Genomic DNA, 18663 nt, shown 5'->3' with positions numbered 1-18663 from the left:
CCGGGGACGGGACGCGACGGGGCGGGTGGTCCCTGGCACCGGCTGTGGGGACCGGGGACGGGACGGGTGGCCCCTCTCACGGGCTGTGGGGACCGGGGACGGGACGGGTAGCCCCTCTCACGGGCTGTGGGGATTGCCGGCTGGGTCTCTGCACCGAGGGAAGCGAGCCTTGGTGGTGGCATCTATCGTGGCTGCTGATGCTGAGCCTGCCATCAACCTGAGTGCCTACAAGTCAGAACCAAGTGCTTTACTCCATCCCTAACCGTTGTGCTTAATGAATGCTTTTACATGCAGCTCTTCCGAAGCATAAATGTTTTGGCATTGCAGGACTTTTGTATTCTCTGTTCTCCTTTTTTTGGCAGGGAGAGGGGGGCAGCGGGGGAATGTGTGGTGAATTTTCAGTGACAGCACAACTTCGGTTTAGCATCTTCCTTCGCATGTGGTCTGGGTGGCATGAAATTCACTGATGAAGAACAAAGGAGATTCGAAATAAATTTAACTGCACTTCCAGTTTTGGGAGAGCAAAGGATGATATTTAGCTAATAGGTGCAGGAATGCTTCTTTAAATGGAAAGAGCAGTAAATATATGTATAGAAAACCTGAAATAAAACGTAAACAGGGAGTTTTACTTGTAGCTGCTGATGCAGCTTGTCAGAAATCTGCTCACATGTCTCTGCATAATATCTGCTACAGCTTTTGTTGTGCTGCCTGTGTCTTTTGTGCTTGTTTGCCTTCTAAAGAAAAAGGAGGAGTTACAGTTGACATTTGGTGGGTGTAGAAACAATTAACTAACTAGATTTTGATTTCTATGGCTAGACCTGGTACCTAAGGCTGTCATCAGTGTATGGAAGTTGAACAGTAGGATTTTCAGATTTAATTGATAATTCTTCATGTGGATTTGTAGAGGCTCAAGATAGTTCCAGTAGAAGTGCAGAATCCAGGATAACTAACGTTAACAATCTTGATCAATAGGCTTGTTTTTCTGGTTACCTTTCACGGGCATTGACTGCATTACTCAGATGGTCTTTTGCAATAAAAGGGATTTCTAGTCATTGAGATTTATAGTTGAAAAGAGAAGTTGGTGGGGTTTTGTTTTTGTCTTTTTTTTTAAGAAAAAAACCTGAAGTCTCTTTCTTTCTCTCCTCCCCCCCCCCCCTTTTTTTTTTTTTTTTTTTTTTTGCCCCTAAGGTGGTCCACCTCCTTCCACAGTTAGCCAGTCTGCTCCTGTGACTCTCCCTGGAAATCTTCCCTCTAGCAGTCCTTACACAATGCCCCCAGAGCCGACCCTCTCCCAGAATCCCCTTTCCATTATGATGTCCAGGATGTCCAAATTTGCCATGCCCAGCTCTACACCGCTCTATCACGATGCCATCAAAACTGTGGCCAGCTCGGATGATGACTCCCCTCCAGCACGCTCCCCAAACTTACCACCTATGAACAGCGTACCAGGTAAGAAACTCAAAGAAACATAAGCCCAAGCTATTAGGCAGTACAGTGAGGGTGATTTTTATGGAAGCTTCATCAAATGAAGATTGTGAGAGGGGAAAAACCTTGAAGAATATATAGCCATGGGTTGTTTTTGAGGAAAACGGTTGCAATTCTCTGAAATGGGGAGACAGGAATTCTCCTTGCAACCATTTTTTTTTATCATTTTTTTTTTTAATTTGTCCAGAAAGTGTCTGTTCTTCAGCAAGTGTATAACCTGGAAAACCCTTATGCATAGGAGAGATTTTCACTCAGGCAGACTGTAATTACTTGTGTGAGCGAAGGCTGCTCATGGGAATAAGGGTCAGACCTACAACATGTTATCGAGAGGAAACCATTCTTCCCTGTCTTAAGGCAGTGTCACAGTGGTTTTGTTTTGGTTTGGTTTTTTCTGACACTGAATCATCTGGGTTTTTTACTGGGCTTCGTGGATTGCCTTTGTCAATCCACGTTAGAGAGTGTTAGAGAGCTTTTTCAAAATGTACATCTTTTCATATAGGGAATGTGTAATGGGCAGGTGACCTCAGCCAGGACTGAAGGAAAAAACTGTCCTGGTCCCTACATGAGAAAGTTGAAGAAAAATTAAAGGAAACGTCATTCTTTTGGGCTGTCTTGTGGGTGAGCGTGTTCATATGAGAAATCCAGTCCCTGCTGATAGCTTAATGTTAATTAATTAAATTAATGTTAACTTTAATTAAATTAAACACATACCCATGTGTTTAATGCAAAAATAGGCGGTAGCCCCTCCACCCAATTGAATTAACATACTTGAAAGAGGGGATGGGTGGATGTTTCATGAAACTGGCAATTGGTAATGAATTCTTGATGAGTTTACCTGTAGCTTTGCTGTCTCACACAGTAATGATCAGAGTGGCTGAATATACCTGGGAAAGCTGGCTAATTGAATAAGTTCATGATGATAGCTCATTAACCTCATTGATTGCCGCCTCTTAGTCTTATGAGGGTTACCTGATTTATCTCTACTTGAGTTTTGAAAGGAGATTCAGTCACTTCCCAGTGGACAAGTGTCCATACACCGATAATGGGTCACAGACATGTTTGTTATTGCCTGTGTCACCTAGAGTGCCAGGGAAGCAGTAAAGGTGTGGGCTGGATTGAGATTGTACTGGCAGAGCAGGCTTTGATCACTTGTTGATAGGGCAGCGACAAGCTTAGGGAGGCAGCTGTGCAGATGGTTTCAGTTTTCTGGTTAAAGTAACGTTTTCCAGAGCCACTACTGATGTATTTTTATTAGCACAATTTTTTTTGTGTGCGCACGCGGGCTTGGTAACCTTGCAGAAAGGTCTCTCGGTAGCTTTATTGTTTATTATTCGCTGTTATCTAAATGTGATTCCTTATTTCTTCCCTAGGAATGGGCATTAATTCTCAGAATCCTCGAATTTCAGGTCCAAACCCAGTGGGTCCAATGCCAACCCTTAGCCCAATGGGAATGACCCAGCCTCTTTCCCATAACAACCAGATGCCCTCTCCAAATGCTATGGGACCCAATATACCTCCTCATGGGGTTCCCGTGGGACCCGGCCTGATGTCACACAACCCGATGATGGGGCACGGTTCCCAGGAGTCTCCAATGGTACCTCAAGGACGCCTGGGCTTCCCACAGGGGTTCCCTCCTGTACAGTCCCCTCCGCAGCAGGTGCCATTTCCACACAACGGGCCCAGCGGTGGACAAGGCAACTTCCCAGCAGGAATGGGCTTCCACGGAGAAGGACCTCTGGGGCGTCCTACCAACCTGCCCCAAAGTTCGACAGATCCAGCACTTTGCAAGACTGGAGGCCCTGGCGGTCCAGACTCCTTCACTGTTCTTGGAAACAATATGCCTTCGGTTTTCACTGATCCAGAGCTGCAGGAGGTGATCCGTCCTGGAGCCACGGGAATACCCGAGTTTGACCTGTCCAGGATTATCCCGTCGGAGAAGCCTAGCCAGACACTACAGTATTTCCCTCGTGGGGAGGTGCCCGGCCGCAAGCAGCCGCAGGGTCCTGGGCCTGGGTTCTCCCACATGCAGGGGATGATAGGAGAGCAGACCCCGAGGATGGGACTAACATTGCCTGGCATGGGGGGCCCCGGGCCAGTGGGAACTCCAGATATCCCTCTTGGGACGGCTCCATCCATGCCAGGTCATAACCCGATGAGGCCGCCTGCCTTCCTGCAGCAAGGCATGATGGGGCCGCACCACCGCATGATGTCACCAGCACAGACGGCGATGCCTGGCCAGCCCGCGCTCATGAGTAACCCTGTGGCCGCGGTGGGCATGATCCCAGGCAAGGACCGAGCCCCCGCAGGGCTGTACAGCCACCCGGGCCCTGTAGGGTCGCCTGGTATGATGATGTCAATGCAGGGCATGATGGGACCCCAACAAAACATCATGATTCCCCCCCAAATGAGGCCCCGAGGTATGGCTGCTGACGTTGGCATGGGAGGATTTAGCCAAGGCCCTGGAAACCCAGGGAACATGATGTTTTAAGCTGCTACCGTAAGACTGGATGTTCTGATCCTTGTCAAGATGAGATTCCAAGTCCTGAGGGCTTTTTTGGGAGCTTCAGGAGTACAGTTTGGCCATGCAATAGGTGAAAAGAGACCAGAGGACGCTTTGGGAAATCTCGAATGTATGGAATTACCTGAAAAAAAAAATTATTCATTTTAACAGGTTGTTTTTTTTTAAGATTTATTTTTTAAAAATTATTTTTGTGGACTTGGGTATCCCGTGACGGCACCTGCTTTGAGAATCTGTAGCTGTATTTTGAGAATTGCCATTTGTCACAAGTTGCACCATTCTCTGTATGTTTACGTCCTTCGGACTGGCTTCTCCCAGGACTCTTGGTTATTTTTGGGGTTTTTTGTGTACTGTACTATATTGTAAAAGGGATTTTAGCAGAGACTTTAGTCTTTGGGGTGAGAGGAGAATGGGATTCTAGGCTGTTTACTTTAGGTGGAGAATCCATCTTCAGAACTTCGGACTATTTTCCTTCAACTCCAATGTATAGAAAAACCAAACTACGACCTCAGAGCAGAGTATTAATGAAAAGCACAAAAAGGAACTTAAGTTCAGTGAGGAGAATCTTTTAAAAGAAATAAATAATAAGTTAAGGACATATTTTTCAAATTATGGCGTGCTGTCCAGCACCTTCTGTCTCTCCCTCCCACTCTTTATTAAATAGGCTTCTCTCTCTCTCTCCGTCCCCCTTCTGTCTCCTCCTATGGCAGCTGCAATACGTTGTGTTATTTTGGGGAGTAAATCTAGGAGAGCCTCTCCTCATGTGGGGACTCTTCCCACTTTTAGGAAGGGGCTGGACTTGGACACTGTTACATCCTACAGTAGTCTCTCTCACTGTTTCCTATTCTCCTTTTCTTAGAAACCCCAAGTGATTTTATTAATGTGGGAGTGGAACAGACACTAAAAGTTATCCAGGATTTTTTTTGTGGTTATTTTTTTTTCCTCCCCAGCGTAAAACGTTCTGTGTAACCTCCATTAAATTTGGTACAAAACCACTCGCCAGGGCTGTGGTGTCAGAAAAATAAAATATATTGTTTCTTACAAAAATGAACTGTCTTTTTTTTATCCAGTCCACTTGTTTCTGTGTACATCAGACAGCTGGCCAGATGACTGCTTGCTCTTCCTTACGGTCACAGCCAGCCTAGAGGCCAGGTGGGGCAAGCTTTGGCAGCTCCTAGAAGTCTGGTCTGTAGGCAGCTGCATGCTCCTTGCAAGGCACTTCTGTTCACTTAATCCTGAACTGAGCTTGTTTTTTTCTCAGAGTAAGGTCTTATTTCAGAACACCCCAGGGACAATTGTTACAGTCTTTCTTCCTCAGTTTGTCGAGGGTCAAGGAACAGATGAAACGTTGTCTCTGTCACTTCCTCCTGGTGAGTGTTTGCAGCACTACAAGGTACGTGGTTTTGAGCTTTCCCCGAGCAGCAGCGTCTGTCTGCTGAGCACCGTGGTCCAGTGCTGTGCGGCGGGGCACTGGGATTGAGTGTCCCCCCGGGGGCTTTGGATCCGGTAGGGTCTTGGACTGCCGGTGCTCAGAGGCTGAGATGGTGGGGGATGGATGAGCTTAAATACCAAAGGTGAGAGGGAAATCATCAGTACGCAGATTTTTATCAAGAAAACCCTGCTGGGTAAATTGTTGCTTTGCCACAGTTCTCATCGATCAACTCCTAATCCCCTGTCTTTTCGAGCTTGCCTTTTGAGAGGATTTCGGCAAGAAGGTTTTATGGTTTTGTCTATGAGGAGTGAAAGACTTGATGCTGAAACATGGACTGGGAGTTGAGCCCTGCTCCTGGAGAAGATCGGGGTGTGGATCTCTAGGGCAGGGCTCTATGGCTGGCTGCTCTTCGGTCCCCCAGTGCTGTATATGGAGTGTGTCATTTCTGTCCCTCCTTCCACCTACTGTTACTTGAAATTCTTTCTATGAGTAGTTTCCTCAAAGGGCTGGCTATTTGGCGTGAAACTTCAGGTGGAGAATGAGTCTCTTTAATATGCTTGTGCGTGAGAGTTTTTTGGAGTTAACTGATGCTTAACAGGTGGAAAAAGAATTGCTGTCGGTAGCCAGTTTACCAAAGTTTCGTTGCTAGTGTTACAAAATGAGTGAAGCCACGCGTCGTTGCAGGCACGCAAGCCTCAGAGCCTTCTGTTGCCTGCTTCCAAATTCACCTTTGTGCTGTCATGCAAATTTACAATGATTTTGGGTGAGAATTACTCTTTTGACAAAGTGTAGGATGTATGTTGTGGTGCTTCCCTCTGACAAGCAGCGTGCCTGAAGCACGGGCTTGTCAAGATTTTAAGAAGAGCTGACAATGACACACTAAGTGTTATTTCTGTAGAGCGGAGTTACCTCTTCTTTAAACGGTTGCACAGCTCCCTTTTGCATGGGGACTGTCACGGTGCAACCATTTTAAGTGTTGCCACTTCTGCCACAACTCTTGACTGTTTTTACCGTGTCAAAGCAAACTTCTTGATCGACGTGGAAATAACCTGGAGGGTTTGGGGTTTTTTTAACAGCCTTTTGCAGTGCCTCCTATGTCTGTTGAGGCATTTTGAATAGCAAAGGATTTAAGGTGACTGTGACTCATTCTAGAAAAAAATTAGCCTAGGGGATTCACTGTCTCAAAGCCACTTGATAGTGAAAGGGTACATTTAAAAAATGCTGGATAATTAAAGTACCTTCTGTGTCTGTCTAACTTAAGATGCTGGCATTCGGTATCTTAACAAGAGTTTTCCTACAGAAAATGCAGATGATGTGAGTTCTCCTGAGTCCACGTAGGTGCACTCAACCTCAGTGGCATTGCCTGGTTTGCACTAGGTGATGGACAAAAGATGTTTAATACCTTAGTCGGCTCCAGTCAGAAAAATGACTTGGTAGATGTAAACTGAACTTCTTTGTTTCCCTCTGATTCTACTTCTCCCCTTTTTGCTTTGCAAATGAAAAAGCTTTCTAGTTGCCAGCTTTGCAAATTCACCTTGGGTTCTGTAAGTCAGGGTCTGTTCTCTCCTGCTTATTTATAATCAATAGTAACTGTGACTCAGCTCTGGTAGTCATGGTACAGTTGAAGACGGAAAGTGAGGTTGCCATTTTTAGTTTTTTTCCCCTCCCCCTCTTTTTTTTTTTTTTTTTTTTTAAACTTTCAAATCATCCTCCTCCACCTTTGTTTGAAAGAATGAAATAGGCTTTATTCATACATGCTTGGCTGCTCTTCCTCTCTAGTAACATGGGAGGAAACAGTCTGCTGTTCAAATTATCTCATCCCAGATGGCTGCGCAGCCGGAGTGCGGAGAGACTTAAAAGGTAAACCCAGCAGATGGTGAACTTCTGAAACGCAAAGTAATGTGCCTGCTAAATCAAAAGTTTAAAATATTTGAAATCTGTTTGTTTTAAAGTAGTAGGCTGTTGCAAACAGGTCATCTGTGAAGTACACTGGCAGTTTTAAGCACTGTCCAAATAAACGTGAGCTTTGTACCTGTATCATGGGCTAGCTAATCTACCAAAGACCTGACAAGCAAGTAGCCAGCCTTGCGAGTTTAGTCATGACCTCCTAGTGGCATCTAGTGGGTGACATTTCAGAAGACAGACCAGTATGTGGAGATCTGATCCGCGTTGGTCTTGGGTGGGATATAAATGCTGGTGGTGCTTCTGGCACAATATGTGTACCCTGGAGTAGGATGTGGGTGCCCACCTCTTCCTGAGGATAAGTATGAATCCTAAACACGCAGTTCTTAGGCTGCTGGAACGCAGCGTTTGTTGTGCCAGAGTGTTGGGGCCATTACAAACATGGCATATACGGGGCTTAATTTTGCAGTGCTTGGTATGGTGCCAGTCTGCTGTGCTGGTTTTCATTCTGGTGGCAGAAAATGCTGTGTTTCGTTGGTGGTGCTCTTCTGCACTCACGATGGTGACTGTTTTCCTCTTTGGCAGGCTGTTGGCTGAAACCTGTTCCCTATTTTGATACTTCTCAAGGAGAAATGATTCATGTTGTTTGATATAGGCCTGTATTTAGTAGAGCACTTCACTGTAACAATTGGTGGTAGTTCTTAAGCTAAAAAAGGTGAGCTGTCTTGCATATGTGCTGTGTCATCTTTCCGGTGAGGTGAAAGATTTTTCAGTTTTTAGCCAGTCCACATAGTTTCCGATAATTTCTCTTAATGCTGTTGGTTGTGGTAGGTATGTACCACCTAGCTTTATCATGCTCTTTCTGCTTACGGTTAAAGCACGTTTTAAGGTCTGAAGAGCACTCCTGATAAAGACCCAGACTACTAGTTTTATTATGTTGGATTTATTGACAAATATGCCAAGATCACTAAACTCTTGATCTTTTGACTTTAACTGGCAAACCTTTTGTGCCGAGAGATGTAGGTCCTTGTGACTCTTGCACTCAGGTTTGAAGCTTACGGTCGTGTTTGAGTCAGAGAATGAGGCAGGAAAGAAAAGTGATACTGGTTTTTTTTCTGGGATGTTGGAAACTTTTTTAAAAAGGATGTTTACAAGGAGAAAACAAAACCTTAAATTTAAGTTGACATCTTTCCTGCCAATTACCTACTATACTAACATTGCCTTAAATGAAACATATTGTGTGAGGATAGGTTTGCAATGCAGAATAAGGAGGACGTCTTTTAGGCTTAAGTTGACCAACTTGCGTTAACTGTATTGGACTAATATAGCAAGGCAGACAGACTAACTTGGGTTAGCAGCCCCAGCTCAAGTTTGAAGGAACCTGAGGTTGTACATACTAGCTGCTCGTGTCAGCAGTTCTCATAGTAACAGCCCAGGGTAAGAAAGTTTTGGATTTCTTTTTCTGTCCCCTGGGATTTGTGTCTTTCCCAGTCCTAGGAAGGAGTCAGCCTGTTTATGTAAATGCACTGGTTCCATGGGAAATTGTTGATTTCTGGAAGTTTTTACTCCACGTTCTCAAAATGTCTCAGCTCTTCCATGCTGTATTTGCAGTTCAGCACTTCCCACTTACCTGTGTCCTTTGGTCTTAAAACTTCCAGTGTCCCACCAGGCCTCTTCTGAAATGGTTGTTTGTTAGCTGTGGTCAGAAATAACTCCTCCTCGATACTGTGGGCCACGACTGCCATGGAGGAGTTTAGTAGGATGAGACCAATGCACAGCCCAACCACTTCTACGCTGAGGGACAGGGTGAGGCTGGAGCAGGGCACAGAGGGCACTGCAGAAACCCTGTAGAGGGCAATGATGAAGTAACCTGTTCCCAGCAGAGGCCTCTTCCTTGCCACTGCCAAGAAGCTGGCCTGTTTCCCCGAAATGTTACTGAAATGTATGTTACCCTGCTTAGAGTGATACGATCACTTCAAGTGTGAATGCAGTGCCCTTTAAGAATCTTACCTGCACTAGAACAGCTTGCTGAATTCTGCTGGTCTTGCCCATGTTGCGGTTTTTAACCTGGTGGTTGGTCAGTTTTGCTGGGAGATGCTCCTAGCTCTTGCTTAGGAGAAGGTGTGTGAATTCCCCCTTTGTCTAGTGGTGTGGCCAAAGCCTCTCATGCGGTTCCCCGATACCCCTTTCCCAAGGAGTCCACGTCTCACAAATAACTTGCAGTCGTATGCCTCATGTTTCCATCGCCATTCTCCAAATACTTCAGACTGTGCATAACGGAGAGCTTGATCAGAGCAGAACACACTGTTCTTAAGCAAGGGTAGGACCATTGATTTTTATATAATGGCATTACGGGTTTAGGCTGTATAAAAACTTGGTGAAAAGTAACAATGTTTTGTTTGCTTTCCTGACAGCTTTTAATAGCAGTTCAGTGAGACCTCCAGCTATGTATTTAGGATTCAAATTATTCTGTTCACTGTGCATGGTGTCAACATGTAATTGTGGTGGGGGCAGGCTAATGAGAGAGTAGAGGTAAATCCAGCCCACGCTTCTCAGGGAGAAGGTACTGTAGTGCCTCCAGTCACATATCTGTCAATGACTTACATTAACATCACTGCAGTCTGTTTTTGCTAAGTGGAGGGGAAAAAAAAAAGGGGGGGGGGGGTAATGCAGAAGCAAAACTGCAGGGCCATTTTAGTATGTGGTCCCCCTATTTTAGCCTTTACTTATCCCAAAGAAATAGGTCAGGATCCAAGTTTTATTTACTGATTGAAAGTACTTCTGTTGGCTATGCTGGTGTATTCCTGTTTCATGAAGTGCAAAATGGATGCAACGCTGCTCAAAGCTGAAGTCAATAGCAGCTCCCCGGACTTCCTTGTTAAAGCACATTAAGCAGAGTTCACCAAGAGTGCATGTTCTTGTACTTGGCCCACTGTGGTTGTTTTGCATGTTCGCAGCAGAATTTCCATAATTACAGGAGTGCAGGAAAGAGGTCTGGAGGCTTTCTGTCCCTTTGGAGAGGTTTTGTGTGCACAAAAATGCCCTCAAGAAGATGGGGTAGCTAAACGCTATGCAATTTGGGAGGTTCATCTGTCTGCAGAGCAACCCTCCAACATGACAAGAGAAAAGGAAAGGCACAGTGGCTTCTGCAGTTCAGCATACACAAAAGCAATCGTTATGTCAAAGTTCTCAAGTCTGGCAGCACAGAGCAAGCTGGGCTTCATCCCACAGTCCCAGCATATGAGGAACAGGTATGTTTTCTATCATATTCCCGAAGCAGCAGGGCCATTTAAAAAGTCTGTTCTCTCCCTTGCTGTTTTCAGCCTTTGTGCTTTTGCTTGGCTACCTCAGAAGTGAACTCAAGCCATTCTGTTATGTGGCTTCTTTCATCTGGCTGCTAACAGTGGAAAGTGACACTGTGCCACCCTGTGTCTGGTAGGAAAAAGTCCCCTCATCTAAAATACCTTTAGAGTGGAGAAGGCTGGCAGGAATATAAAGAAAAATAGTCAAAGATTGTGACAGTAACTTAATTTTAATTTAAGACAACTTAATCATGAGTCGGTTTGCTGATTCCCCTCCATTTGGGAGCACAGGTTATCGTACTCCTCTGGACTGACTGAGTACTGTGAAAGAACTTCTAGAAATTCTTCAAGTGGGCAGAGACCTGCTCTACATCCTTTCACCACTTGCTCCTGCAAAGGCAAAGAGACAAAATCACAGATCCTGTGTGTTGGCAAAGCCCTTTTTTGCTGATACTGATGCATTCTGCAACAGGGAAATACGCTAGTCGAGGCAGACGCGGAGAGGCAGAGGTTCAGAGTCTTTGCCTAAACAGATACCTTGGCTACCACGGATGCGCGGTAGGTGTCTTACTCTGTTATATGGCTTGATGGCATGCTCAGAACAAGCCTTGTTTCACACCTTTACACAGATGCATGGCAAAACCAAAAGCCCAAGGTTTGTACAAGGGGCTTCCCCTGGGATCTTACCTCTCCATGGTAAGATACGCGAACAAACCACTCTTTGGACTGTTGGTGCTGATAGAGTTCCAGGGTCACATCGGCAGCATAAGGTGGCCACTTGTGATCAAAGGTGCCCAGTGCCACCAGGAGAGGAATAAGGGTAACGTCGTGAGAAGCATAGAGAATGAGCTTTCTGTTAAAAAGGGGGAAAAACAAACAAAACCCAAACCTAACATGTTAGCTGTGTACCTCCATGGATAGCTAGTAGCACTTGGGCTTTTTCTAGCAGATGAGCACTCGTTCTCTTTAACACACACACACTCAATATCCTGCTGAACCAGCCTTTTGCACTGACAGCAAGTCAGAATTTATAACTGTTGGAAGAAGAGATCTGCCCTGTACCTGGCCCTTTCAGCTGCAGATGAGGGATCTATTGCTTCTGTAATGTTCTTCTGTAAGGTATAGAAAAGGAGACCAACACTCATCTGAAGAACTTCTCTAAGAAAAAAAAAAAAAAAAAGGCAGAAATAAATTACTAGGTTTTAAACTTTCAAATTAAATAATTTCAAATGAACACCTGGGAACCGGCTTTTCTCCTACAAATTGATAACATGTATAGCGTGTACCTAGGAACTATTAAATGCAACTCCTGTGGTTACTTTTTATTTCAGCAGTTACATAGTCACCACAGAGGTTCTAATGTGATTGCAGATTGGGAGGGGAGAGGTGTTAACAAGCAGTCTCATGAGGTCTGGCCCACATAAAGGGAAATCTAGAAACTCCTTGATGTTCTCTATGCTGTTTTGTTTCCCTAGTTGTGATTTTTTTAGATGCATGGTTTTCAGCTAGGGAAGATGACTGCAGCTGCCTGTAAAACAGCAGCTGAAGTTGCTGGGGTCATTGGCAGGAAGGGGAGGGGTGGGATTCGAGAAGGTGGTGGCTATATTTTAAAATTAGCTTTTACCCCTGTATTGAATAAAGAGATCTTTAGACATCTTCTCGTGTGAAGAGACTCGCTCTACCTAATGAATACATCAGTGCAAATGAAGGATGAGTGCCACTGTGACTGTCCTGGGTGTCGTGGGAGTGGGGGAAATCAGAAAATCAGTCTTTCGGTACCCAAGATCTCTAACACAAGTTAAAAAACAAGGCTAAGGACCCTAACAGAAAAGGCAGTCCTATACCACTGCCCAAGAAGAGCTGGCGAATATAGCAGCTGCAAATGAATCCAAAAGGAAAAGGGCTGCTAGGCTAGCAACTCGGCCGCCTTCACAAACAACTGCGGAGGAGGTAATTAACTGCATGTAGCAGCAGGTACTTTTGCAAGTAGTTGCATGTGCGCAAGGCCTGGCATCACCTTTTCCACTAGCACTAACACTTCTCAGCCCAGCTGTGCAGGTGCCATCCCTGAGATAAACTTCCCAGGTTGGAATTCAGACTGTAGTTGTGCACCTGCAAGGGCAGCCTCAGTGCTCAGGCTGGAGGCATCTCCTATGCTCTTCTCCTTTTGCCTTTGATGCAAGTTCCCTTAAACAACTGTGGCGACTGAGGTGTTCTCTGCTTACCTCAGTGGCTTACTACTGTTCCTCAGAGGCTACTTGCTCTGTGACTGTCAGCCAAACGGGATGCAAGCCTACATCTTGGCCTCCTCAGTATGGCCTCCTCTTTCCTAGCTCATGTTTCTGGCTGAAGGCACTGGACTTACTGAGATGGCTGAGGCACAAACCTCATGAGGGGTAGCCTCTGGTGGGGGCATGCAGCAGATCAGAAATGACTTCTGTCTGCTGCAGTAAGCTGGTGTAGCTCATCTGCCCTGGCTGAGCCTAAGACAACCCTTAAGGCTGGAGGCATGGATACAGGCAATCACCTCGAACCATCTTCCAGAAGGAAAAGCACCGAGTCAACAGATCGACGTTCAACTGTCTGCTGAAAGTTCTTCAGCACAGGGCAGCTTGGCAAATTGTGCACCTGAAAGGAGAAGATGTAGTGTAACAAGAGGGGGTTGGCCCTTTCTGAACCCAGCCAGAAGACACATGGATGCCTGCCCACAGAAAACAGCTGTTCACGTCACAGCATTTGTACTACAGTATTGTAGCACCATGTACGGTACTACGGTGTGCACGTGAGGGGTTCTAGGGTGGTTTTAAACACACAGAACTTTCTCTGTGTACCAAAAGGATGGATGTTTGTTCTCGAGGATACGTTTCTACGTGATGGGAGTGTAACCCCATTCAACCAACAGCCAGACCAACTCTCATTAGCTCAAGCAAAAAAGAGGTACTAAGGGGGGTACAAATAAGCCCAGCTCCCTTCCAGTGGCAGAAGCAGTCTGGCTTACAGGTAGTACGGTGGAACCAGGTTTACGATGACGCTGCTAAGTGCTGACTGCCAAAAAGGGAAAGCACTTTGTAATGGGGTAAGCAAGGCCAAACTGCTCTTAGCTCTACTTCATTACATTTAAAAGAGGCACTGGATTTCAAGGTAAGTACTGGAGATGAGTCTTCACCCATGCTGGAGCAAGGCTTACTCCACATCTTTCTTTTTAAAATGCTGTTTCTACAAACTTTATGGACTACATAGAAAGGTACTGGGGTACCCACTGGTATCGGTGTTGGCACTCCATGGTTTCCTCCATATGCATGGTAAAGGGATGTTTCTTTCTGTGACAGTGCAACAGAACTGCTCAGCTCACCTGCTCAGCAAGAATGTTATCAAGGAGGAGAAAAAAATCCACAGACTTATCACCATCGATACCCATCTTCTCCTTAATTGTTTTCAAGTCATCAGAGATACCTGGCTGTTGCAGAACATTCTTCAACTTATGCCTGTCAGGGAATTAAGAAAACAAACCAAAAATTTTTAATACATCAGACTTCCTATGTTTTAGGGTTTTTTTGTGACCCTAGCCCAGTGGACCCTAGCCTCACATCAGTGAGGGGTAAAAGAGAAGCACCGCAGAATGGGGGATTCCTGATGCTGGAAGTCTAAGATGGAGAGCAGACAGACACCATGTCTAGATGTCAAGGATCGGAGGTGGCTATCTGCTCTCACAGAGGTGGGGGAAAAAAATTAAGATGAGATGGTAACACCTCAGAAGTGGTTCCCATAAGGAAGGGCTGTGTATCAGTTAACAGATCTAGTCATACTGGAACAGAAGAAGTCTGCGTCTTCAGGGAGTACACCCTTAACTGCCTCATGAAAGGAGAAGGGGTAGCAGCTTTGAACTGATTGCTGTATGGTGTGGGAAAAGGGAAACACCTAGATACTTAGAGCTTAAATTCACCTCTCACTTTGTTAGAAGCCTCTTCACACTGGTTTAAACTTATTTTTAAAAGGTTAGCTGGAACATCCATGCTGGTCATGTACTTAAAGCAAATTATGTTGCATAGGTTTGGTCTTCTCTGACCCTGATCTGTTGGGGAGGAGGTGGGAAAAGTTTCTACGTTTGCTCTTTATTTTTTTAGGGACAGCTCTAGTTTCTGTTTGAAATCAAATGTGCTAGGAGTTCTGGCATAGGTAGCCTATAAGCTGAGGCTGTGCTTATTACTGCAGCTTAAAAAATCTACCTTGATGTGGTCACACAATGTGCTCAGTTGGTGGGCTGAGGGGGGAGTGGAAGAGATTGCAGTTTACTCCCTTTTTGGACAGCTGATGTTACTAGAGGGGGCTGAATGTGCTGCTTTTATGGGCTGTCGCCTCACCACTTTCAAGAAACAATCCTTTGCCTGCAGAATCAAGCATTATATAATGAGCTTTTGCAAGTGATTTCTGACAACTCTTGAATTTTGGACAAAAATATGCCACTGTATAATCCAACTAAACCATAATACATTTTTTTTCTTGTTCAGATTCCACCCCCTGCCCAACCTGACACAGGCATTCAGAGTACTTGACTCTGCAAACATTAACTGTTCTTTCTATGTAGGATGTTCCTTATTTTACTTCATTAGTCTTTGTTAAATCTGTTAAGGCTGAGTATATTTCAGTTTCTTCAAGGTATAAATGTGACAGGAATGTTGTAATAACCCCCGAACCAGAAGTTGAATATAAAAGGAGGCCCAATATGTTCACAGTTGAAAGGCTTGTTAAGGGATGTAGATGACATTAATTCTGCCCTGCAGCAATGCCACAGAATAGCTGTACATTAGCTAGTAATGAGTGTTTGCTAGACACAGACTAAATTAAATTGGTCTTTCAAGAAAAAAAAAAAAAGTCCCTATTTTTTTTTTTCTTATGGTGCCACTGCTTGGTACATGACTCTGCTCACTGAGTGTTTTATGTAACTAGCTAACCATTCCAAAGAACAGTAAGTGGCAGGGGAAGAAACTGGGAAATGGGAAGAAAATGTGCTGTTTTAAATTGCTACTGCTGAAATGAAACAGCAGCGAAATCATAGGGGGAGATATGGTGGGCAATTACCTGCTCAGGCATTTCAGGCGCTGGCAGTTGTGGTAATTGGGGTAGAGGATTTCAGAGCTTGCTTCCTCAGTGACAATGACAACAGATCCTGTGGAAGGAGAAGGAAGCTTCTGCGATCACTAGTGCATCTGCATGTCTTTAGACTGCTTTAATCACTCCCACAGTCTTTGTCCTCAAGTCCATTGTTGCCAACTAGCAATTCCCCCTGAGCTATCACCTGCCAGACAAGCCACTGTGCTTGTTTCTGTGCACACAGCATTTAGTTCCACAGGGATGTCTGCTGTGCACCTTGTAAAGCTTTCTAGTTGCGTGCTCAATTTGTCTAGTGTTCGTATGTGCCAAAAATTAGTTTCTGTGTCATGAAGCGCAAGGAGCTCTGGCAAGTCACTCCTACTGCTTGCTCCTGGAACTGAATACGGAGGGAGCAGAGGTGATGTCTTGAAAACCCAGAGTGTATTTCTAGGGCATACAAGTAGTTGTCAGTTGCAGGATACAACTGAAAGTTACTCCAGATACTGAACTTGTAATGGATCTTGGCCAAGATACTTGGGTTTCTCTGAGAAACTTTTTTCAGATGTGCATCTCATGAACAACGGACCTGGAACTCTTTGCCCTCTTGATTCTGAAGCTAACCTCCTCAGTAGGTCTGAAATGTCAGCATTCGTGGCAACAGATCCAAGCTGAGCACCAGCAGAAAGCTACACAAAGACAGAGGGAGCAAGTGACAACTTCGTAAGAAGCCACAGAACCGGAAGAGTAGGGGGAAGAAGCAACAGCTGGGACCCAGAGAGAGTTGGGATGAGCAAGGTGTGTGTGCATCTAGGGAAGACTGAGAAAGGAAAGGCACGAGTCAGAAGTCTCCCCAACCTTCTTTCTGCTGTTGGTACAGCCCAGCTAGCAGGCACCGTGTGGACTCCAGATTCCGGAAAATATTAGTGGAACGGATGCTGAAACAGAGAAAGCAGTTCGTGAGGTAGCACTTTTTCTTTCACGTGGACACAGCTGCAGCTGGGGAGGACTTGCTGGAACTGAAGGTTCTGGTTTCACTGCGGCTTTGGAAACCCGTGGTAGGATTCATCTTCCCTCACTTATAGCCTTCTTAAAGGGCAGTTCAGATATAGGTGTCTATTTAACTTCCCTTCAGAGGCAAGTGGAGGTAACAAATTGGCACTTCTCTAGCATAATTTTTATCTCATCCTGAACCAGATGCTGCCAGCATTACTGATGCGAGCAGCAGGAGTGTGCTTCACCTCACTGAAATTTAGTCACTTAAGCTACAGTGAATTAAACTGTGCTCCAGAAATGCCTGTTTCCCTTCACTCACCACAAAGATGCACGGTACCACCGTCAATAGCTAAAACTAGGTGAGATGAACCTGTCCCTGGCAACACTCTCGGGATGGCTGGGGCATTGAATGCTTTGGGTCTCCAGTGAGTTCTAGTACCCGGCTCTGCAGGCTGAGCAAAGGTGAAGGGGCAGGAGCCACACAGTCTGCCTTAGGGCAGAGAAGGGTGTGCTGGTCAGAAAGTTGCCCTAGCACAGGGCTGCTTGTTGGGAGAGGGAGGAAGGGAAGATGCAGGAGGGAACCGAGAAACTCACAAGACCTCAGCGGGCTTAAACGTTGGTGAGAGAAAGTTGGCTTCTTGCACGTATCTTCTCCTTAGCCTTTCCCCCAGGGCAAACATCTGCTGCATCCCTACTGTTGTCAGCTGTCCGGCGATTGCACCACCCTAAGTACAAAGAAAAGGAAGGGTCTCCAGAGGAATATGAAAATAAAGCCTACAGAAGGAATATGAAACCACCGCAAAATGCAGCCTCACCTTGAACGTGGTCTTTTTGTATTGCTCCTCGTAGGGCGAGGGAGGCCGAGGGCCTCCATTTAGGTCAGTCACCACGTAATCAAACTCTGTGTGAGCGGGCACGTCTAAAAGAGCGGGATGCCATTCCACCTGTTTCAAAACAGCGCTTCAGTGGAAAACGAGGACTTTCAAGAGCATTTTAACCAACGCCAGGCTGTTCCTCTGCGCTGCCTTGCCAGCGATGCAGGACCGAAGTGATCTCTGCGTGCAGAAGCGACGTTTGCTGGGTTTGCTCCTCCGCGGCGCATCCCCCGCCGGTGGTGCGCGGGATGCGAAGCGCTTGCTTTGCTTCCCTGCCTTTACGGGACAGAATCTGCGGGAAATCGCTATCGCTGCTGTTCGTTACGCACTGAAAAGGCTTCGTGCGCGAACCACCCGAACTCCCACCGGCCGGCTCCAGCGGCCGCCTCCCCGGGGGCCGGGCCAACGGCGAGGAGCCCGAGGGGAGCGGGAGCGCCGGGCACCGGCCCCAACCGGCGGCGGGGGCAGCGCTACCCGGTGTCACCGCCGCTGCGGGCCCGGGCCCCGCCGCCCCTGCCCCGGCGGGTCCCGGCCGCCGGCCCCGCACCCTGCCCCCGCCCGCCCCGCCCGCGGGGGTCCGCTGGAGCTCCCCCACGTTCCCCCCAGATTCCCTCTCGGTAGCGCCTTGGGAAGGGGCAACAACCCCCCCGCCCCGGCCCAGGCCCGCTCCTCACCGGCGCTGCCCACGGGAGCGGCCGCAGCGGGGTGCGCGCCCCGTGCCGGAACACCACCTGCACCAGCCGCAGCTCCAGGCCCCGCCGCTCCCCGCCGCCGTCCCGCTCCGCCGCCGCCCGCCGCCGCCGCGCCCACACGGCCAGCCCGCCCAGCCCCGCCAGCCGGGCCCCCCAGCCCATGGCGGCCCGGCACTGCGCGGGGGCCGGCGGGAAGCGGAGTTCCCCCACCGGCCGCGGGGGGCGGGCGGGCCCGGGGGCGGACTGCGGCTCCCGGCGGGCGGCGCGCCGCGGGGCCGGGCTTGCCGGGGAAGCCGCCGTCAGCGGGCGCGGCGGGTGGGGGCGGCCCCGGGGCGGAGGCAGCGCCGCCAACACCTGCGCGGCGGGGCCGGGC

The 18663-nt window shown here is 47.2% G+C and overlaps 2 protein-coding genes across 24 annotated transcripts in view; one reads left to right on the top strand and one right to left on the bottom strand.

The window, feature by feature from the left end:
• BCL9 (BCL9 transcription coactivator) overlaps positions 1 to 5050 on the top strand; it is a 61092-nt gene extending 56042 nt beyond the window's left edge. For 21 of the 22 annotated variants that reach the window (XM_080375173.1, XM_080375174.1, XM_080375178.1 and 18 more), the window contains 2 exons: positions 1189 to 1449; positions 2856 to 5050. In XM_080375173.1, coding sequence (XP_080231299.1) covers positions 1189 to 1449; positions 2856 to 3973 — 1379 coding nt within the window. In that variant the 3' untranslated portion in view covers positions 3974 to 5050. The remainder of the gene's footprint in view (positions 1 to 1188; positions 1450 to 2855) is intronic. The other variant, XM_080375184.1, reaches the window with a different exon arrangement.
• Positions 5051 to 10850: 5800 nt separating this feature from the next.
• On the bottom strand, positions 10851 to 18644 carry ACP6 (acid phosphatase 6, lysophosphatidic). 2 transcript variants are annotated; one of them, XM_080375196.1, is made up of 10 exons: positions 18273 to 18644; positions 17539 to 17667; positions 17323 to 17448; positions 16317 to 16416; positions 15719 to 15806; positions 13992 to 14124; positions 13167 to 13267; positions 11702 to 11797; positions 11327 to 11492; positions 10851 to 11029 (listed from the first exon to the last, which is right to left on the bottom strand). In XM_080375196.1, exons 1-10 carry the CDS (start codon positions 18450 to 18452, stop codon positions 10889 to 10891), a joined length of 1260 nt encoding a protein of 419 aa, XP_080231322.1. In that variant the 5' UTR covers positions 18453 to 18644; the 3' UTR covers positions 10851 to 10888. The 2 variants fall into 2 exon arrangements, with proteins under 2 accessions (XP_080231322.1, XP_080231323.1); XM_080375197.1 differs by lacking the exon at positions 16317 to 16416 and adding an exon at positions 16586 to 16665 and having other exon boundaries at positions 17318 to 17448; positions 18273 to 18629.
• Between the last annotated feature and the right edge of the window lie 19 nt (positions 18645 to 18663).

This window comes from Falco punctatus (assembly GCF_963210335.1).
Source record: "Falco punctatus genome assembly, chromosome: 2".
Lineage (NCBI taxonomy): Eukaryota > Metazoa > Chordata > Aves > Falconiformes > Falconidae > Falco > Falco punctatus.
This window is presented reverse-complemented; position numbering and strand designations above follow the sequence as displayed.